The sequence below is a fragment of the Lissotriton vulgaris genome, chromosome 6, assembly GCF_964263255.1.
Source record: "Lissotriton vulgaris chromosome 6, aLisVul1.2, whole genome shotgun sequence".
In the NCBI taxonomy this organism is placed as follows: domain Eukaryota; kingdom Metazoa; phylum Chordata; class Amphibia; order Caudata; family Salamandridae; genus Lissotriton; species Lissotriton vulgaris.
The window spans coordinates 194317753-194335684 of record NC_141694.1 but is presented as its reverse complement, the minus strand read 5'-3'; the positions used below and the strand labels follow the sequence as shown (position 1 = coordinate 194335684).

General features: G+C 42.6%; 1 protein-coding gene across 2 annotated transcripts in view; it reads left to right on the top strand.

Moving 5' to 3' along the window:
- The window catches only part of CLIC5 (CLIC family member 5), a 593433-nt gene extending 577068 nt beyond the window's left edge, over window positions 1-16365 (top strand). For both annotated transcript variants that reach the window (XM_086926227.1, XM_086926228.1), the window contains exon 6: window positions 10162-16365. In XM_086926227.1, the coding sequence (XP_086782353.1) occupies window positions 10162-10329 (168 nt within the window). In that variant the 3' untranslated portion in view covers window positions 10330-16365. The remainder of the gene's footprint in view (window positions 1-10161) is intronic.
- Window positions 16366-17932: the final 1567 nt, after the last annotated feature.

Genomic DNA, 17932 nt, shown 5'->3' with positions numbered 1-17932 from the left:
TGGTTCTAAAAGGAAATGAAAAAAAAGTACTGGAAATGTTGAATTTAACAACGTTCCACACTACAGAAAAGGAAACATACTTTAATAGAAATGCTTAACAATATATAGATTTTTGTTAAAGTTCATGCAAGATTAATGAAGAGCATAAATGTAAAAATTACACATCTGCCACTTGAACGTGACAGGCATATGCTTACTATTAAAAATAGTTAAAATACATCTTGGAATGGTATTGTACATTGTGTATCACTGTTTTACCCTTGTAACACAGCAAAGTACTTTAATACACACAAACTTAAATATCATGCGTAACATTACAATTATATTCACAATTATAGTGATTAAACAATCTTCTCCTAGGAGGGCCCAACAAGGATTATCACAGTGCAAATCTTCTACCACTAGAGTTTGACAGACGGGGCAACTAACGTCAAACTCATTACATACTGTGGTAATCTACGAGATTCCATGTTGCAAAATAACAGTGGCGGCTCCTCCACTAAGGCGGAGGGGCCCTGCCTCACTATTTGAGCAGTGCAAAACTTAAAATAAAATTATAATAACAAGGCGTTATCATTTTATTTTTCTCTTTGGGACTGGAGCCAGGTCAGGCAGGCAAGCCTGAACTCACCAGAGCAGAGTGAGGAGTGGTTTCCACTCCCTAAGTGCAAAAGTCTGTTTGGCTGGCCCTTTTGGACCGGTCAAACAGTCACACGCACTTAGCATGTTCTCCACCTGGCTGTGTTGCACAGTCTGTTAGAAAACATGCCCAGTTTCCCAGGCACTGCCTGAGTGGGCAAACAGGCCGCTCAGACCAGTGGTTGGCTGGGAGGGGGAACATCGTTTACAACGCACGCGATACATCACATGCCATTACAGCGCGGTCATTACAACAACCGCATTATTACACCGCATACCATTACAACACAAGTCGTTACAGCGACTTGCTGTAGGGGGCAGAAGGTGTTGGATTTTAAATCCAGCACCTTCCCTACTGTTGCACAGACTGGAGTTGCAATAGTAGATTATACTATTCCAAAATCCAGCACCCCTCTTACAGCAGGTCGTTGTAATGACTTGCGGTATAATGCTATGAAGCTTGACAAGGCAGTCGTTGTAATGACCGTGCTGTAATGGCATGCATAGTAAACGCATGCGTTGTAAAGTGGCCTATTCATTATGGGGAGTCTGCTTCCAGTGTGGCCAGTGCAGACATGGAGGACGGAGGAGAGGCGAAGGGAAGGTAAGTGATTTATTTTTATCCATTCCCCCGCCCACCTCTCCCATTCCAAGGAAGCCGCTACTGCAAAATACCTGTCTGCAGCATAACAAGTCAGTTCCAAAATTCAATTGCTTTTACCATGTACTTTTCACAATAAAGAAGACAGGTCTACTGCCTTTGTCATACCTTTTCATAATAAACTGTCCAGACTTATGGCACTTGACATAACTTTTTCCAAATGAACAAATCAGGTCAGTAGTAGCCTTTATGATTGGCTTGCCACCATAACCAACTCAGATTTATTGAACATAAACCTTGCTGCAACGTGCGCATCAGGCACACCATCACGTTTGTTACAGAGTGTCCCATCCGCCAAACACTAAATCAGGCCCCTAATTTCTTACCTTTTGCGGAAATCTATGAGAATAAATGTAACCTAATACCTGCGCATAGGCTTTTACACAGTTTAATGGCAATACACCATTTGAGGCCAATGACATTGCCATATGCTTTTCACAATGAAGAGGCCAGGCTTCAAGCAGCACCCGCCGCAAGGTTAAAGGAACAGGATGTGACCGCCAGGGTGGCGGTCACATCCTAATTTGCATGGAGGGACCGCCGCTGCCCATGTGGACGGTCCCTCTTCCTCGGGGGTGGCGGACAGACGCAGGTCCGTCCGCCATCCTAATGACCCCCTTAATGTGCTGCACCTTGCACTTGCATGCCGCTTACTTTACGGTCACTTTGGCACGCCTCTCACCCAGCTCCTACAGAGACCCGCTGCTCAGTCTGTAATCACATGGGTCCAACTCTTATCCTATTCTTATACAGACACACTGCTCACTCTGCAATCACACAGGGAACACCACTCACTTTGCAGTCACATACACCTCTTACCTTGCACTAACAGACTGCACGGCCTGCACTTGTACACCTCGCCATGCACTCTTACACCACACACTCACTTTGCACCACCCGCCAGTCACTCTATACCCACAAACCTCTCACCCAGACACTGCTCACCCTGCACCAAGACAGCATTTTTCACTTCTCATCATGCATTCCCTCACTACCAATACAACACCCTCGCAAACCACTCACCACTAAAACACCACCTCCACACTACAAAGTCACACAACCCTTCACCCTGCACACTTACAAACTGCTCACCTTGCACACTCACATCCCTCACCCTCTCTTCACACACTGCTCACTCTGCACTTGCACCACTCATGCTACACACTCATATCACTCAGTGTACGCACACACACACACACTGCTTACACACCACTCAAGTCACAACTCGACCTGCACTCAAAATGCTTACCACTTGGACCATTTACAAACCTCTCACACTGCAGTCACATGCCACTAATACCATTTACTCTGACTTCTACGCTCACAACCACTCACCATGCCCAATCACTCTGCACCGACATTGGTCATTCAGCACTCACCTCTTAAGTGGGACACACACATCTCTCTCTCTGTACCCACACCACTCACCATTCACTCACACTGCTTACATACTTCACACCTTGCATTCACACATCATTAACATATCAGTCATGGTGACTCTTCACTCTGAGGTCAACATACTTCTGATCCTGCACGCTCACAAACTGATCATCTTGCACACACACAACTGACCCTACACACTCACACACTGTTAAACCCATAATCGGACATATGGCAATAAGACACTTTTCACTTCACTCAGCATGCTCATCTTACACTCAGACATCTCTCACCCTGGACATAGGCCAGTGCTTTATTTTAGCAGGTGATTCCAGGGGGTCTCCACCTGCACTTAATTGTCAATATTGGGGCTTGTAACAGTCTGCCACATGATGGTGCTGTTGTAGAGATGAGCACAACAGCAGTCTTTTCCTAATTCAATATACATTTACAAATGACTATTGAATGCTGCCCCAGCCATTCTTATATCTTTGGGGGCCTGGAATAGGCTGAATTCTCACACTGTGTGATGATTAATAATTGTGTTGATACTGTCATTGGCAGCCCTGTCAGGGGCAATGGGTGGTGCTAGCTGCAGTGGCCTCCTCATGAGGGCCCTGGCACTTATTTTTCTACAAAGTAAGCACTGATATAGACACAGCCCCACCTACACTCAGACACTGCTCATGCTGCATGTGCACCCTTCACTCATGCACTGCTCACTCACCCTGCAGACAGTATGTACCCTGCACTCAGACGCTGCTCGCTCACCCTGCAGACAGAACGTACCCTGCACTCAGACACTTCTTATGCTGGACTGAGATACAGCTCGCCCTGCGCTCAACCTCTGTTCACACACCACTCATACACCTCTCACCATGCTCTCAATCCTCACTAACCTAGCATTCACCTTCTGTTCCCACTACACTAACATACCGCTTAGGCCCCTACTTGCCACTTTTGTGTCTCTCCCGCTCTCGCAGCCCTCCTTTATCTGCCAAGTAGGAGCCGACTGCTCCCACTTGGGTGCATGCGGGCACATGGAAAACATGGAGCAGTAACGCTACCTCTGTCCTTGTGCTTGACACTTTGATGAGGATTGTGGCTACACACTGAGCACCTGGTTTCTTCTGCCAGGTCCCTGCCTGTGATGTGTTCAATGGCTGCGGGCTACCTGGACACTTCCATGCAGCTCAGAGGGCCTTACCTGCTTGTCTGCCCACCAGGGGCAGAGGAGGACTGCTCCCCCTTGTTTGACAGAGGTTGAAGGACATGCACATGACTTCTCATTATGGTTCTTTGTCTGTGACGGATAAAAGGAGTGCAGGCTACCTGGGCACTTCAAGGCTGGTCAGATGACCTACTCTTTTGGCCTGCCCACCAAGGATAGGGGTGCGCTGTTCCCATGTGTGTGCCCATTTGCTGCCTCTGCTCAGTCAGGTAGATACCCCACACCTCAAGCCCTAAGGGTTGTAATTATGCTCACTAAGCAGTGCAGTGGCCCTGTAAATAACACTAGGCGCTGGAGCTTACCCCACACTCCACACCCTACGTCAGGATGGGTGTGTGGAAGAGTTTTTCTGATATAGTGCATAATTGTACACGCTTCTTCTCAATGCCAGCTGCACGACTACCTCCCGGCCAGATGGGAGAAATAGAAGGATGCCCAGAAATGTCAAAGGAAAAATATGTGCAGCCCGATGGCGTGTTTCGTCTAGGGTGTCACTGCGTCACTATGTTTGACATATAGGAATTTTAAGCGAGGGGAATCCCCTTGTCACCTTCAGTCATGGTGCGGCAAGCACTTCTTTTTTGACGTGGCATCACACAACTTCTTTCCAATCAAATCCTGCACTCCTGCCCCCCAATATCTGGGCGGAGCCAAAGCTCCTATCTAGTGATGTTCATATATTTGTCTGGCAACAGCTGCGCTGTCAAGCCAGACCATAAAAAAGGAGAAAGTAAAAATTGAAGAGGACCTGTAAAAGGAGAAAATGGGAAAAGTAAAGGACTAACTCACTGTTAGACCTGGCGTCTTTGGCGTGGTTTCCCCTGATTTTATGCCTCTACCTCCTGTATTTTTGACGCTGTGCTGGATTTTGTTTTGCTGGTTTAGATGCTTTGGGCACTTTTTCACTGCTGATCAGTGTGAAAGTGCAAGTGCTCCCTGAGTACATTGTTAGTGTGATTGGGTATCCATGATTGGCATATTTGTGTTACCAGGGAGTTCCTAGTAAAGTGCACTAAGTGTGCCAGGGCAGGTGATCCAAATGCTACTAGTGGGCCTGAAGCACTGATTGTGCCACCCACATGAGTAGCCCTAAAATGGTGTCTCAGGCCTGCCACCGCAGTGCCTATGTGCAGTCTGTGGACTGCCCTGTCAACCTGGCCAGTGTCCCCAATGACCAGGCCTAACCCTTCCCTTTCTGTACACATTGGACACCCCTATGGAAGGCCCAAGGTACCCCCCGGGGCAGGGTGCATTTATGTGAAAGGTAGAGCATGTACTAGTGTGGGTGACATGCTCTGGTAGTGAATTACAGCCATTTTCGTTTTTCACTATTGTAAGGCTATCTTGCCCATAGGCTATAATGGGGAATGCTGTGTACAGTGGTTACCTGCATTTCTTCCCATAGGAGCAAGATAGGACATAAAAGTCTGGTATCCCTGATCTCAGAATTTAATAACACATCTTTTAGGAAAGGTGGTTTTTAAATCCTGTGCTTGAGAACAGCACTTTTAGAAAGTGGCTGTTCTCTTGTCTGACCTTTCTGTGCGCCTTGGCCTGTTTGTGAATTGACTGTCTGATTTGTGAGTGACAGGGGCTGGGTGGCTCCCAGAGGCTGAGTGGGCCATCCCTGGGCTGAATAGCTCCATCTGCATCTAGAGTGGTGGGAGGGGATGGCACCTGGGTCTGAATAGGGCTGTGCCTGCCTTCCACAATGCTGGCTCCACCTCCTACTAAGTGGCTGACGATGTTGCCCCTCTCTCTGAAAGGAAAGGAGAGGCCAGGAAAACAAAGTGCTCAAGGAACACCCAGAACTGGTTCAGACCGGCTCAGAGCCCTAATGCACATAGGGAACAAAGACTTTTTGGTGTATAAGTACCGGACCCCAGACTACAGAAAATTAGATCATCCTGAAATCAAGAAGGAACCTCTGCCAAGGAGAAAGCTAGAAGACCGAAGAGGAAGGACTGTCCTGCTGTGTACATGTGGGCTGACCTGCAGTTGCTTTGCTGCCAAGGAGAGGGGAAAGACTTTGTTTGTGCTGTGTCCCCTTGCTTTAAGAGATCTCCAAGGGCCTAAGAAGAGCTGGCTCCCTGTTAAGAAGTCCCAGGAACAAAAGAACTTCACCCCCAGCTTACCCCCTGAACTTTACTGAGAGAGTTCTGTCCTTCCTAGAGTGCTTGGTCCAGTTGTGGTGCCTCTGGAAGTTGTACCTGTTGTTTGGGAAGCTGGACTTGGAGAAACTAAGACAATCTGCAAATTTTCACGCATCGCTCGCTTGAGGAGCGCATCCTCGACAGTGCGAGGAAATTTCCACGGCCGCGAAGATCGAGATCATCGTAGCGCCTATTGCTGCTGCAAGTACTGACACATCCTTCACTTGTGGAACGCATCGCTCCGGTGCGGGAAGATTATCATCACTGCGAGTATCATCGCAGAGCCTGACGTCGCTGGGTGAGATCGCTGCACCGCTTGCTTGCAGACCGCATCACATTGCTGCGAGTATCGTCGCAGAGCCATTGCATCGAGAGGCTGCAAGAGGAGAAGATCGACGCTGCGCTGCGCATCGCCGCCGCACCTGAGATCGTCGCCGTCCCGAAGGTCATCGCATCGTGCCTTTGCGAGACGCTTCCTACGGAACCTGCGCACTGGAATCTATACAAGGTAATGCCTCCCTCCCCATTCAGACCAGATTCATCTCAACACGCCCGCTGCGTCCAGCAGGGCTGTAGCATCGCCTCCCCAGGGTCTCAAGAGTAATGCATCGCTTGTTTTTTAATGCTGCAGCTTCCACTTGGAACTTTTGTCGCTTCTAAAGGTACTTTTGGTTAAACATGACGCAAATGTGGATTATTTTGACGCAAACCCTAGAACTCTTTTAAAATCATATTTTTGAACTGAGTATGTTGGTTTTTTGTCGATTTGGTATAGTGTAGTTTAGATTAAATAACTTTATTTTTCTAAATTGGTGTGGAGTCCATTTGTGGTGTTTTCACTGTGTTACTGTGAGTGTTGGTACAAATACTTTACACATTGCCTTTGATAAGCCTGTCTGCTCGTGCCAAGCTACCAAGGGGGTGAGCAGGAATTATCTAAAGAGTGTATCCCCCTTACCCTGACTAGAAGCAAGGATCCCTATTTGGACATTGGTACCTACCTCTGCCATCTAGAGACCCCTAGATCTAACACTCACCAACATTGTCACTACAGCTAACTCATTTAATAAGGATGCACTTGTTATAAGGCTAAAAGTGCAATAGGGTCAAGGCTGATGTGGGCTAACCTAATGATCCATGCTGTGTGCTATCAAAATGTGAATGATAGTTGATCAGCCTAATGGAGATAGAGAGTGGACCCAAATGCCACTCTATGTGTGTGTAAATCTGTGTATTTTTATTTTAATTGGAAGGGCCTAGCAGACCACTAACAATACTAGGCTAGATCAAAAAAGTGATGCTTAAAACACATACTATGTACACACAAATGCAGGACCATAATTACACAGCCCTTCTTAAATTTCTGACTGTTTGACACAAAATCGATGTGTCCTGGCTGAACTTTTTATAACTATTTCGTATGGCAACATTACATTTTCCTGCAGTTAATTTAGAACGAAAAATATATATAGAGTTAACCTAGGAAAGCAAAGCTAATACTCAGGTAGGTGTTTTTGTGTCATTGTGTAATTTGAAAGTCCTGGCAAGTACTTTCAACAACAGTATAGCCAAGCTGCACAAACACTACACTTGCATTTAGAGCACCGCATAACAGGAAAACACAGTAGCAAGCGTTGCATATAATGAAAACATCATTATTTGTTTATTTGAAATTGTTCTCATTTGCTCAAGGTATGCTCCACACGGAGTTTGGTGATCGCCATGCTATCATCCGGAATTGATTTGCAACAATAGCTTCTTTATTGTTTCTTCCAATGCTTACTGTGGTGTATGTAGTTGTAGACTATATGGTACAACCATTCAGGGAAAAAGTTATGGTTAAAGACCTGGATTTCTTTGTAGTTGTTTCAGATGTATCACAACAATTGTGTAGTTCAAGTTTTTGTACAGGTATCATGGTTACCAGATTAAAAGTATTTGAACTTTTAGTAATTATATGTATTTATTTCTAAACCGTAAATGCTGGATTCATCTATTATCAGCCATAATATGACCAGCCAGAGCATTCCCACACACATAGCATTGTTAACTTTTAGCCCTTGTCCACTCTTCATTCAAATAGTCACAGTGGATTGGCCCGCACAGCCTGTGGGTCTACTCCCCTCTCTTTCGAGGGCGTCCAGAGTGTGGGTCTAGGTAAAGGGGGAGAGGTTACAGGTGTTTTCCTGTTGTATCGTCCATGTTTGAGCTGGCTAAGGCTAGGAAGGGCAGTGGGACCACAGCCCTACCCTTTCCATTGCTATCCCTTCTTAACCTTTCCTGCCTCAGCTCTCATCAACTTAAATCTGGCTCCTACTTCCCACCACAGGAATACAACGTATTGACTCCTATCGTCAGTTTCTTAGATGGGTTGCATATCACTGCCTCTTGGTGGATTCATCAAACAGTAACCGACCAGGGTGGTGTTTGCTGTACCCTTCAGTTCTCCTTCAGCTGTCCCATCTCCGCTTCTTGGAGCACCCTTAGGCTACTGTGGTGTCTGCGGTTATCCTTGGGTGGAGCCATCTCTTCTTTCGGGTGGACCCTATAAACTCACTAGTGTGGTGTCTTCGATTATACTTGGGTGAACCCACTGACCTGCTACTGTGGTGTATGTAATTATTTATTTTATATTTTTCTGTAACAACAGGACTTTTAGTGGGCTTTGCAGAGAAACAGCTGTAACGCCTGAGGTGTCAATTACATTGAAACATTGGGAGGGGGGGGGTCAAAGATTTAAAATATTAATATTTGCATTTTTGTTGTTGTGGGTGGACCCTAACCCTACTACTGTGGGGGCTGTGGTTATTCTTGGGTTGTGCAATCTCTTTGTCGTACTACTGATACATTAGGTTGCAGTATTTCCACTTCTTGGTGGTCCCCTTGGTTCCACTGTGGTGGTACCTGTGGTTAAAACTGTGGATGGACCCAAACTTGATCTCCCAGTTGTGAGATAATGTAAAACTGAAAAGCTAGTAGTGGTAGACAAATGTAAATGCTAATATGCCTCACAGATCTCTGTGCTTCACGCCATGCTTAAATTCTCCTGCAAGTTTGGAACACTTCTCACAGCCAACACACAACACCAAAATCTGTCCCACATAGACCCGTCTAGAAACAGCGCACAAAAAAGAATGCATAAACAAATGGAGTAATGACTTACTCAACTATATACAAAGCACGAAGGCAATCACAGTAGCTCTGGTGCCTGGTGCAAGAAAAAGGTGATACTCAACAAGCAAAAATACAGCATTTCATTTTAAAATGGAATCAGTTATTATAAGGCCTTCCACAACTCCCGCTACCATAGCATAAACATGCCTTAACTTCAATTAATCATGATGTGACACCTACTCATTATTCTTAACATACATGCAAGTATCAAGTGCACATAATTAAGAGCTTACTTATACATATTATATAATAATGTGTGAATACATGTAAATGTAAAATAGTGACACTGCGTCACCAAAATGTAGGTAAAAATAACTGTTTCTTCTCTACACAGGCTGGGCCTTTTAAAAAAGAGGGAATACACAGAGGGTGTGACACAAATATTCTCACATGTTTTCCTCTGAGATTCTTCTTAACCACATTGTGAAATATATATCTTAGAGACTGCAACTTTTTTAAAACTATATGTATGTCTAAAAAGCAATACATCACCAAATTAACGTTAATATATAAATAAGTGCATTGAAGTCAGAGACTAGACAGAAGATACTGTTGTTCTCCTGCTATTCCTGCAAAACAGTAGCCTTGGCAACAGCAGTAGCAGATTAATTTAGACATCTGACCTGCAGGATCTGTGCAATGACTAGATTATCCCAATAAATGAATGCCCATAGCATGATGATGGATTGTGAAAGATGGTTTAGGGTAAGCAAAATCTGTCTTAATGTGTTGTTTCTCAGGCCTTTAGTTTATAACTAACTAAGTATGTTAAAACTTTTTATATGATCAAAAGCATATGGATGTTCAATTGTACATTTATTTAGATGAGCATTAAACATTTATAAAGTAGATTATGGATAAATCAGTTTTTAAATAGTACAACAAAACCTGATTAACCTGAATGTCTAATGGTCTTTTTTCAGATTGTAGCAAAAACATATCGCAATTATGAGATCCCAACAGAGATGACGGGTGTATGGCGATACCTGAAGAACGCGTATGCGCGGGACGAATTTACCAACACTTGTGCAGCCGACAAAGAAACAGAGATGGCGTACGCAGATGTGGCCAAGAGGCTCTCCAAGCCCTAACCTGCAAAGCCAGCACTCACAATTATTAGTAGGATAACAAGCAATCAGCGGACCACGCCTCCTTTCCACTCCAAGTCACCTAAACAGTGCAAGAACACTCTTTCTGAGTAGCCGTGCGCTATAGAAGTACTCATCATTCATTCATCCATTACTGAAGTATTCGCTCACAGACTGCTCTCCAAGCTGCCCTAGATTACAGCCTTGTACCAACACCATTATATTGCTGGCATCACCACCATTTCAATTGTAAAGAATCATTTGCTTCTAATAAATGTCTGTGACACATCAGCCTCAAACCCAAGAAAACTGAAGTCAGTATCACTGAAAAATTTAATTTTAAGCAGACCGACTTGCTCAAGCTTTCTTAATAAAATCCCTTATGTTTAGCATTTCAGTATTTTTAGAAAATTTCTGTAGAAATGCCACATACTTTGTAACTTTTAAAAAAAGAATGTTTCAATTATGAGATGTAGAGTTATCAAGGATGTGCTCTGAAGCCAAGCTCGGAGGGCTAGCTTGCCCCAGAAGTTGGTTCTGTGTTTGATATAGAGAATGTTGATAGTAGTCAGTATGCGTATTTGAAGTAAATTGTTGTGTTTTAGGATCTTAAATAAAACATAAAAGACTGAAATTGAGATGGAGGTAGTCCAAAAGGAAAGATGTCATCTTGGTTGTAAGTAATCCATGCTGGTTTGAGTTAATTTACAACTCTACGTAAGAGGTCGCGTTGGCATGTGGAGGAGTATAGTTGTAACACCTCATATTTCTTTAAGACGATTTATTGCTAAAATTCCAATTTCCTTCCATAGTTAATGTTGGACTCCTTGTTCCCTAGTCACAAACTTATTGTGAGCTAGATGGGGCTTCTGAAAGCAATTTTGTCCTTGGTCCTTGGCATTACATGGCAGAAGGCACAGTGATGATTTTGTTAAATATTCACTGTACACCTGAGACCTTGGTATACTGTTCTGGCTACTGATTTCAAAGATGGCACCTTGGACGCCAACGCTTATTACTTTGGTTGGGACCTCTCTAGTTTAAAGAGCACAATTCTGATGATGTCATCACATCATACATGGAAGAACAAAGGGATGACTACACTGAGGACATGGGGTACTAGAGTCACGTGTACATTTTGTTGGCCTGCTCTTGCCACACCGTTGCCAATATAGACTCAAAATTTAGAAGACACTACTCTGCCTTTAAAATTACACAATATTTTCCCATTCTTTGCAAAAATACTTTGCAGTACGATCCCAAAACCCATATCAGGATGGTGTGATAGTTTTCCTTGATTTATTTTCATTTTGTGATGTGTTAGGACCAGAATGTAATGACATCCCATGCTTTTACATTGCTTGTCATGTCAGACAGTGAGCATCACAAGAAGCTACCTTAGTTTATATGGAAGGGCTTAGAGTTTATTCTTTTAAAAAATAAAAAAATAAACAGATTCTTACAATACAATGGTCCACTGTGCATTTACCAGTTTCTGATGAATGGGCGAGTACAGATGGGCACAAAAAGTTTTAGAACAATTTTCGTGTAAACGCAATTAATTTTGACAGCAAGATAAACTTAATGCCACAGTTCATTCTGATAAAACTGCTCAGCAGATTTTAATAATCTTGAGCTTCGAAAAGCCCTAATTAATATTTCGTCTTTGAACCATTACTACTGTCCCTGAGTGTGTCCACCACGGAATAATGAACGTGCCTGGTTATGAAACAATGGCCTTCTATGACTTTCACCTCATTGCTCATATTTCCACCAGCGCTGTTTCCCACTACATTCAACGAATGCCGCCTTTGACCTGATCACTTGGTGCAAATGTTGTCTTAGCACTTGTACAATCAGTGTAGTTAGGTAACGTCGAAGCACAATTGCTCAGGCGGGAGCTGTATTATCCAGCGTTTGGTTCACTGAATCTTCAGTGTATGTATAGCTAATCGTCTACCTCTTCAACCCCCATTACCTATAGATTGCTGTTTGACATGAGTTCCAGTCGGATCTCTTCTGGGGCTTGTCATGCCTTGGTTCAATACTCGGTGCAAGTGACAGTTTAGGAATAGGGCCTGCCAAAGATTCTGGACTTCCTAGCAGGAGAACTGTGGGGTATGTACAAAACCTCATTGGTAGTAGCTTCCAAGCTGCACTCTATGAAATGCGGGTACTTATGTCAAGCTATAGTATTCAGTCAATCTCTTTGGATATTTCTGTAGCAAACCATGTCAATATGTTATAAAAAATATGTTTCCTAAATATCTTTTCATTAGCAGAATATGTGTTTTGCATATTTTAAACACGTCAACATCTTTGTTGGGCTGATCCTACAACCCTTAAAAAGCCTCTATATTGTGCAATATTTTAAATGGGAATTATCCATCAAAGACTATATCAAGTACTGGCTTAGGCGTTTGAAGAAAGGGTGTGGGCAAAGACATCTGTCTTTAAGACTGGGCAACAATTTTAAGTTTCAATACAACATGGTGCTGAGTAATATCGCACCCAAGTCCATGTGTTGCACAAGTCCCTATTTAGACTTTCATGGTAGTTGAAGTTGGCGTCACAACTTCGGATGAGGATGAATCATCTTAGAAAGTTGAGATAATGCAGCCAGATTTTGACACATTGTCCTTCTGGAGGAGTAAAGAGATAACAAAATTATTCTAGCTTTCTTTTAAAGTGGATTGGGAGCTGGCAAGGCAGGGTTGTCCAGTGAAGCACATCTGCCGCAGTAGTGGTTTCCATCAATGGGGCATCTGAAGGAGACTCTTTTAGAGTGGGTGGGTTTTGTGTGTGTTGTACGTTCCTATTGTTTTGAATAGCTAGATCTTCGAAAACTAAGTGCTCTTCTCTAGGAACTTTTTGTGTCCATCCTGATACAAAAAAAAATATTTACACTGGCTCCTAAAATCCTCAAAAGTTAGCTGAACTTTTGGAAGAGAACCCTTAGGCGTCTAGCAACATTTCCGAATAACATATAGGGAATATTATAGCACCCAAGGGCTGCCATACCCATCTATTTGACACTTTCGCCTGCCTTCTGTTCCTGGGCCCCATCATGGTTATACTGAGAAGCAGCCGCCTTCTTACTTCACGTAACATTTCCAGAGATTTTCCATTATTTTAATATAGACTAATTGAGTTGTCAGTGTATGCCCCTGAACTTCTATTCTATCTTCAAACATAAGCAGCCCAAGTGTTGGTAGCCTTGACTAAACTAACAAAAGTCACATGCTGTAAAATTATTTAGCAAATGTCAGGCCCCGCTGAGGTAGGTGTTTAAATTGCTGACTCAAATAACATTTTATATAAATTAAAAAGCTTCAAACAGAGTTATTGGGTGTGACAGAAAAAGCCAAAAAATAAAACAAGCTGGTGCTTAGCCAAACATAGATGCAATGGAGACATGCTATTTTAGCTCCTCACTGTAATATCTCAATTACAATAAAGAGTCACTGACTGTCATGACTAAATATGTGTTCTTACTACTCATGACAAGGTACTTTATGGGAATCAATCCGTTCTGCAGTGAATGCTGGGGCAGTGCATGCCTCGTCCTACTGATTACTCTCAAACATTTCACTAATGTGGTTTGCTCAGTGAACATGTTGCACCAGTCCTCCCAAAGCATTATGGTAGATGCAGTTCTGTGAGGTTATTTTACTCACATTTCAATAAATCGAACAGACAAGTACTTGCCCAATCACGGCTGAATGTCGCCTGAAAGGTGTTTAGTTGTTTTTGCCACATTCAGACAAGAATATTCCTTTCATTTGAGGGTGCTTAGAGAAAAAGTATGGATGGGAGTAATAACAAAATATACAACCATTTCTTTTTAGTTAACTTAAACACACAAAAGGAAGCCACAACATGTCAGACAAACCTCAAAAGGCCTAATCCATAAACCAAGGCTGGTAAACTTCAAAATTGTACACATGCTGGGTTTCTCCTATGTTTGTAGTAGAATTCCAGTTTTGAAGGGTTTCACAAAGAATCTGAGGAGTACCCCAAGAAATCGAAGACAGTTGTATATTTACAGGAGTACTCCAACTACGCAAAACCTATTAGCGCGGAAATATGGGTTTGCGCATTGAACTTTTTTTCTCCAGCAGTATTGTTGTTTCCTCTGGTGATCCCGGCTCCGCCGTGCCCCGATACATTATGAATGTTCTCTTCCTCATTCTGATAAGATGCTCCTTACGGCCCTTAATAGAGCAGTTTTAAGTGTGTTTGTAGGGTGTGAACTACCTGCATAATGTTTGTAAGCAGTCACACACCAACTTGATTGTGGGCATTAAAAACCCTTTGCGGGACCACCTCCTCTTTTACCCCTAGACCCCTTTGTGCTCCTGTTCTAAATTAAAGAAGGATGACAATCTACCAATCCAGTAGACTTTCCTCTTTCTTATGTACATTTTGTACTATGCAAAATCTACAGCTCCAGAATTTCAAAGCAAAATTGCCTTTTTAGGGGGCTAAGTTAAACTTAGGTGTGCAAAAAAATGGGAATTGGGCCCATTGTGCTCACACAAGTGGCATGCAACCAATTTCCAGTCTGCTCTGAAAACATCTGAAAGCTGGGTCCATCCCACCCTCCATATGTTTTAGTCACTGGGAAAAGTACCTCAGTGGTTGTTTTAGAGGTATTTGTGTCTTAATGTGCAGCATGCTTAATTGCTTTACACCTATTGTATATGAACTAACATGTTTCGTGCCTTTTCAGAGTTCACTAGGGCTAATTTCAGTCTACTGCAGCAGCACATTTTGGTAATCATGTGTTAATGTGTTTTGAGGAGAAACTATTGCGGCAAGTGATATAGGAAGATGCTCATGCAGTAACTTGTATTTCTGCTCGAGTTCTCCGTATCTAAAACTTGATTAGTATAATTTGCCACTGTTTGTTACAATTACAACATCGAAGTATGATAAAGTATTTAATGAGAAGATGTACCCTCTCTGCCTTGCGGCTTGGTCACAGACACTGGACCGGTGAAAAAAAAATGTAAGAAAATGATTTTTATCTGTTTTGTAGCTTGTGCAATATGGAATGAAGCAAACCGTATTGGCACTAGGGTAAAAGATTGAGCAAACTGATTTCCCGTCGCATTTAATGCGTTTATCATAGGAATAATAGGTGATATATTTGCTCCACTTTTCAAATGTTAAATATTGTATTATGTTTGAGGCCAAATCATTTTGTTCAGTTTTTTTGTTAATTGAGTAGCAAAAATTGTGATAAATAAGTTTACCCAATCATTATAAAAAAAAGTGCAATTGGTGTATTACGACTGTTTTTTGAAAATAGTTATTATTTACTTGAAATCCATATTGTTGTGTGTTGTTGCATATTATTTCATAATACGTTTCTTTCAGTGGTGCAAAACATTTTCTAGAATGTGGGCTGAGGCAAAATCAGTTTGCTCCATTCCATATTACAGAGCTGGTAAAAATGTTACACATGGATTCTCCATATTGTTTTGCATTTCTGCAAAGTTTCTCTAATGCTGGAGGCAGTTCCGTCTTACTGTGCTTGAAATCCTTGGTTGAGCATTGTGAGAAGCAATATTTGTCTAAAACTAATGCTGTGCCTCATCGGTAATTAAATGAAAAAAAAATATTCCTTAGGGGGATTTTAATCTGGCAAATTTTGGTAAAATCGAATGGAGAAGAAAAAATAGAGCATCACTGCTCTACACAAAGTGTGGCCCTTGAACATCAACATTGTTTCAAACTATGAAATTAACCAATTTTCCTAGGAAAAACAAGAGCATGTATTTATGATTTTGCAAAGCCTTGATACTAAACTTGCCTTAAAATTATATATTGTGTAGCCTGCATGATCACAAGTAGTTCGTATGAAAGGTTTCCTTTATTATTTAAAGAGGGCTGGAATTGAATTAATGTATTTAACAGAAATGAAAATATATAATTTATTTTTGATTTGTTCAATCTTATATCTCTATGTATTGTTTCTGATGACCTTGTAAGCTTGTACTTACTAATGTGGATAAATTATTTTATAAGATTCAACGTTTTCTGTTGTGATTGCCGAGGGTGGATTTTATTATTGTATATATGTTCCTCAGTGGAGTTTATTTTCACATAATTGTTAGAGACGGCATTTTTATTTCCTCATTGTCTGATTATTGCTTTCATCACATCAATTGTATTGCAGCATGTAAGTAGAAACTTGCATGTGAATAAAAAAAACGAGGTGGCGTTAACTTGCTGAATGTCTCAATTACTTGAGGGCATTGGGCATTACACTGCGTCCAATTGTTCCTAGTTACACTGCTTAACCGCATCGCTGCGGCGGTTATTTTTGCGTTACGCGGCTTTTTTCTAAAAGACGCGTTAGATGACGAGCTCAGCTCGTCATCCGCACACGCCCCCCGTGGCTGATGACGAGCTGAGCTCGTCATCAGCATCGAAGGGGTTAATAAATGTATGTGCAACTGGGTTAGGGAGGCAGACAATTAACCCACATCTGCTTTGATAATGCCTCCAAGTGATCTATTAGATTGTGGGATATTTGTTCAGCTTTGTCGTGTGATCGATTAACCCCTTCTGCGTCTTAGCCTAAGGGTAGCAAGACTGACCAAGCCCTCGTTTTAGAAGTACTCAGCTGTAACAGGTTGCTTGAAGATGGGATGAGATAAAGAGGGGTTGGATTAGGTGTAATGAAGATTACAGATAAGTAATGCTCGCTTGTCCTCATCCCATTCCTTACCTAATTGAGGATGCACCATGAGTGCATAGTCCTGCTTCAAAGAGCACCGTACAAATAACAATCAGCCAAAGATACTGCAAAAACCACGTGTAAGTTACCAAACCGACACCACTAAAAGAGGCCTTTGGAGACACAGAGGGGCGTATGTATGATGGGTTTGAGTCTTGCTTGCACTACGCAACGTGTTACATGTAAAACAGAAAGCTCCAAGTAATATCTATGAAGCTACGCAAAGCCACTTTGCATGGCTTTGTAATATAAAGTAATGCAACACAGTGCAAACCGCTGCGTTGCATTACTCTGCACAAGGGAGGCATTCCATGGGCAATGCTGTGTGTATTCCCATACAAATCCAATTTTTTTAATGCATTCTCTGATTTCTAAACCTGGCAATGCGCTAAAAAGATATGCCTCCCCAGGGGAGGCGTACCATGCCCATGGGCAGCTCCTGAATACCCTCACAGGTGATAATCCGCTCTATATAAATAAATCCACAAACTCTAATGAGGAAAAATATCTTCATTTCTCCCTTGTTTTTCTTTTTTTTCTTTGTTTTTCTCTTTCCTCATTCTGCTGTACATGGAGAACGAGGAAAATGCCTTTATGGGTTGTTTTAGGGCAGGAAGGTGCCGCTTCCTGCACAAACAAATCCTGCCTACAACACAGACGCCCTTGCACTATGGTGCAAGTGTGCCTGCGTTGGCGCTAGGCTGCCGAAATGGCACCAACATAGGGGGAAAGGACAGGAATGCACCATATTGGATACATACAGTCTATGCCTGCCCTTTCCCTGTGACACAGGACGGCACACCAAGGTAACTTGCTGTGCTGCCCTGCACCACAATTCCCATAGATATGCCCCAGAGT